This window comes from Myotis myotis, unplaced genomic scaffold (assembly GCF_014108235.1).
Source record: "Myotis myotis isolate mMyoMyo1 unplaced genomic scaffold, mMyoMyo1.p scaffold_m19_p_6, whole genome shotgun sequence".
Classification (NCBI taxonomy): Eukaryota; Metazoa; Chordata; class Mammalia; order Chiroptera; family Vespertilionidae; genus Myotis; species Myotis myotis.
This window is the reverse complement of record NW_023416368.1, coordinates 577501-582292: the sequence shown is the minus strand read 5'-3', so window position 1 is coordinate 582292 and position 4792 is coordinate 577501. Positions and strand designations below refer to the sequence as shown.

At 64.6% G+C, this 4792-nt stretch overlaps 1 protein-coding gene across 1 annotated transcript; it reads right to left on the bottom strand.

Moving 5' to 3' along the window:
* Nucleotides 1–261: 261 nt before the first annotated feature.
* On the bottom strand, nt 262–4198 carry UNCX (UNC homeobox). Its single transcript, XM_036312457.1, has 3 exons — nt 3956–4198; nt 3507–3761; nt 262–1596 (listed from the first exon to the last, which is right to left on the bottom strand). The coding sequence occupies exons 1-3, from the start codon at nt 4196–4198 to the stop codon at nt 466–468; spliced, it is 1629 nt and encodes a 542-aa protein (XP_036168350.1). The 3' UTR covers nt 262–465.
* Between the last annotated feature and the right edge of the window lie 594 nt (nt 4199–4792).

Sequence of the window (4792 nt, the reverse complement as noted above, 5' to 3'; positions counted from 1 at the left end):
AATTTGTTCAATCAGAAAACACAAACACACACGCGCACAAAAGGAGGCATTAAGCGCAGACCCTGGGGGAGGTGAGGCGCCTCCGCCCTGCCCCGCCCTGGGGGGGGGGGAGCAGGGGCTATGGAGGGGGAGGGACACTCCGAAATTTGAAAAAGATGGATGGGAGAGCTTGCGTTTGACCAGCTTTATTTATTAAAAAAATGGTACATATATAAATATTCTTAGACATTTTTGCATTTTACAAGGCTGAGGATTCTTGTTGTGGGTTTTGGGGGACTATGGGTTAGGTTTTCTTTTTCCTCCCTTGAGAGGAGGAGGGTCTCACCCCAAGTCCTGCTGTTGCTGACTAGGTCCAAGCTGAAGGGGGGAGGAAAAAGCAGTGTTTCTAAGCCGATCACCTGATTGCCGTGAGTCGGAGCTGAGCCCCTGCGGTGCAGCTGAGCTCCTCTAGGCCTCCGGCCGCCCTCAGTCCATGTCCACTTCCTCACCATCCAGGGCACTGGCTACTGCCGCGGCGCCTGGCTCAGGGGCCCCGGCCCCACAAATGGCTGGTTCCCCCGTGGGGCTGGGCACCCGTGTTCCAGGCCTTCCAGGCCCGGGGGACTGCGGGAGTGGCGGCGGCGGTGGGGCCACTGGACAGGCCCCCGTGTCCGAGCAGTCCCCGCCGCCGCCCTCGGCCACAGCTGGGTCCCGGAAAGGTGCCGGGGTCGGGGCTCCTGGGGAGGCGACACCGTCGGCCGAATCCGGAGCGCCGCTGGGCCCAGGGAAGACCCCGAAGCTGGCCTGGGCAGGAGGCGCGGGTGGTGCGGTGGGCGCAGGCGGCGCATCCTTGGGCGCTGCCTCAGGACCCGCACCGCCTCTGAGCGCGGCCTGCGGCACCAGGAAGCCGACAGGCTGTGTGATGGGGTAGAGCAGGAAGTGGCCCTTGCCGATGAGGGTCCGCGGTGCGCACGGCAGCCCTGGCGCAAAGTCCAGCCCTGCGGCGGTGGCGTTGGCCGGGGCGGCTTTCCGGCGCGGCGGCGAGTCGGACAGCAGACTCTCCACGCTGAACGGGCTGGCCTTGGGCAGGCCCGAAGCGCTGCGCTCTGCCGCCGCCGCCGCTGCCGCCCCGGGCGCACACGGGGCCGGGTCCTTGTCCAGGGGGCGGCCTAGACGCAGCTGCGGGCCGGCGCCGCTTCTTTGGCTCGGGTAAAAGGCAGGGTCGCAGGTGCCCGGAGCGGGCGGCTCGCCTGGCGGTGCGGGCGCGGAACCAGAGCCGGCACTGTGCCCAGGGACCTTGGCCGCTGCGTTGGGCGGCGGCGGCTCAGGCGGCTCCGGGGACAGGCCGCCGCCTCCGCTGTCGCTGTCGGAGCTGGGTGCACTGTGCATGGACAGGCCGCCGGGCGAGTGCAGGTGGCGGCTCTGGCTCTTCAGCAGCTTCTTCTCGTGCTTGCGCTTCTTCTTCTCCATCTTCTCCAGCTCCTTCCGCGCGATCTCCTCCGGGTCCATGGGCTCGCCGCTGCATGTGGTCGGGTGCGAATTGTGCGCTGGCCGCCCAGGGCCCTTCTTCGTGTTCTCCTTCTTCCTCCACTTGGCTCGGCGGTTTTGGAACCAAACCTAGAGTAGCCAGGTGGGAAAAGGAAGGCGCGATGAGCCGGAGCCGCAGGCTTGCTGAGGCTGTGGGCCTCCCCGCTCCCCCAGACAGGCCTGCACAACCTCGGCTGGGCCAGACTCGGCCAGGGGGCAGAAGCCAAGTCACATGGCCAGGCCAGCACGGAGCTGGGTGTCCGCACTCAGGATGCAGGTTGTTCCAAAGGGCATCTTTTCCACCCAGAGGAGGTAGAGCAGGCCCCTTGCCAGCTCCCACTCTAGCTTCTCACCTCAGGAACTGGGAGCTGCCCCTTCCTTGGGCAGCGCCAGCCTGGCCCCTGACCAGGGGCATCGGGTTCCTGGTCTGGAAGGAGGTAGAGAGCAGGGACGGCCTTGCCCCTCCTGACTTCTCATAGCTCCTGTTCTAAGCAGCTTGCCTGGCCTGGCGATGACCGTCTGACCGAGGACACCAGGCGGATGGTCTGTGCCCTTCACACACCTGTCTTCAGGCCCCGGGAGACTGAGTGGAAGCCCAGATTTCGGCCTTTCCCATGAAGGGAAGCCTGGATGCTTCTTCCAGAAGGGCCTGGGGAGCTGAGCCCAACTGGGGGAGGGGGAGGGGGGGAGTTTCAGTAGCCTCCCCGCGCCCCCCACCCCCACACACTCACACCCTTCTCCTTCTGGAGCCTTCAGGCCAGGGCTCCGAAACAGGGCCCTCCAACCAGCTCGCTTGGCTTTGGGGTGGGGTGGGGGAGGCAGGGAAGCAGGAGCCAGCTGCCTCTCCCACTCTCTCTTCAGGCCTGGTCCTTGGGGAGCTCACTAGACTGGGGGGAACGCAGCCGGGACCCCGGCTCCAGCACAGCACAGCCCCAGTCCCGGCTCAGGCTCAGGTTCCCATTCTTTGTTGCGGCCACAGGGAGCCCAGGCCATTGCAGCCTGTCGGTGCCACGGTGTGGGTATGAAGTTGCAACCTCTCCACAATTGTAACTGCCCTTTCTCCCACACACCTTTTTAAAATACTTTTTTTGAGGGTGCAAACTCGGCTTCATGGTCACCAGGATTATTCATCACCGTGTTAGGGAGAAATGTCATCAGAACACTCAGAAGAAATCCCACAGAGGATTTACAAACCAAAGGGCCTGAGCCGAGGCCACGCACAGGACCGGGCACTTGTTAGGGTTCAGACAAAGCTGTCCCTGTGGAGCCGGTCTGGCCAGCCTTGCCTCTGGCCGGTGCCCACACTGCCCCCCGCACTCACCACCACAACGATTTCTGTACTTCAGGGAAACACCTAATTATGCACAATTCATCTTGAATAAAGAATCCACCAAAATGACGCTGTATTTTTAAAAAGAATACCACTGGTAGTCTCCGAATAAAAATCAAATTCCGGGAAAAGAAAAAAGAAAAAGATATAACGGACATTATATAACGGACACCTTTCCCCCTTCAAACTGTTTAATTGTTTAAGTTTCTGCCCCATCCTGCAAAGCAATGAATAAATACCTGTTTCCCTCTGAGTATTCTACAGGCTGAAGGTAAACAAACAAACGCTTCCGCTGCAGGCTGGGCACAGAGCCCTTCGGCGGGTGCAGTGAGGGTCTGCCTTCTCGCATCTCCAAACCCGCCGGCCCACACAAGCCTCCGCCACCTCCTGTCTCTCGGCCGCCAGAACCCGCCACGCGATTCCCCGGTTGGGACGCAGCTGCTGTTCTCGCTACCTTGGGGCGGCCGCCGGCCCCTCCTGAGTCGCCTCGACTTTTAGGGGATCCCACCTGCATCCCCAAGAGACCCTGAGCCTCAGAACACCCAACGCCACCGCCACCTTCCCGCCGGCGAGCGCCAGACGGGCTCGGAGCCGGGACGCAGCTCCACCGAGAACAAAGGCGGACGCGTAGGCCCGGGCGGTGCTGCTCCGGGAGGGACGCGGTCTTTACCTGAACGCGGGACTCGACCAGGTCGAGCCGCAGCGCCAGCGCCTCGCGCATGAACACGTCGGGGTAGTGGCTCTCGCTGAACGCCTTCTCCAGCTCCTCCAGCTGCCAGCCGGTGAAGTTGGTGCGGGTGCGCCGCCGCTTGCAGCCCGGGCTCTCCTTGTCCGGGTCTCCCGCGTCTGCAGGCGAGCACAGGACGCTGCGGCTCAGCCCCGGCCCGCGCCAGACCCGCCCGCCGCGCTGCTGCCCGCCGCCACCCTGGCCCGGCCACCGAGAGGGCGGCCACTACCCCGTGCGGGCGCCGGGCGGGACCCAGGCGGCCAGTGCCGCAGCCCCCGCAACGAACTCCTCCGCCTCACAGGGTCCCCTGCCCCAGCCGCCACCCCGCCCCGCTCCCGCTCCCGCTCCCTGCGCCTACCCGACAGCTTGAAGGGCTGGCTGTCGCCGCCCACCCCGCAGGCCGCCGGCAGCAGCGGCGTGGGGTTGACCACCGAGGCGGCGGCGGCGCACGAGCCGCTGAGCAGGCCGTCGATGGAGAAGGGCACCGCGGCGGCGGCGGCGGCGGCGGACTGCAGCTGGTGGCCCGCCAGCTCGTACACGTGGTGGTGGCCCAGCGGGTAGGGGAAGCCCACCACGCCGCCCAGCGAGCCCCCGAACTGGGCATGCGGGTGCTCCAGGAGGCGGCCGTCCATCATCTCGCGCAGGGGGCCGGCGGGGCCGGCGGCGGGGCGCGGGGGCGCGGGCCGGGGCCGGGCTGGGCCAGCGGCGGGAGGCGCGGGCGGTGGCGGCGCGGACAGGGACCCGGAGCCCTACACATGCTTCGCCCGCGCGCGGCGCTTTACTTTATCAACATCAAGCTCCCGATAATTAGCCGCGGCCCGGGGAATTTGGGACCAATAAGAAGCGTTAATCGGCTCTGACGTCACAGGCGTGCTGGGTGCAAGGAAACGTTTTCCATATCGATTGCTAATTATACCTGACATGCACCTCAATAAACAGTATCAGGAACTGTCACAACAAGACCGGGGAGGGGGCCACAGGGAGGGAGGGGCGCGGGCGCGGGGAGCAGCCGGGCAGGGGCCCCTGGCGAGCCCCCACTTCAGTCCCCGCCGGCCCAGCCGCGCCTCCCCGCCACCGGCTCCCGCCCCTCCGCAAATCACTAATAGATTTCCCTTTAAAACGTCCACCGCGTGTTGTGGGGATTTTTCACCAGAAATGCTGTACTCTCTGAACCTTTAAAGTGATGTTGCTCCAATTACAGAGAGACATTGAGCGGCAAATAGACTGAT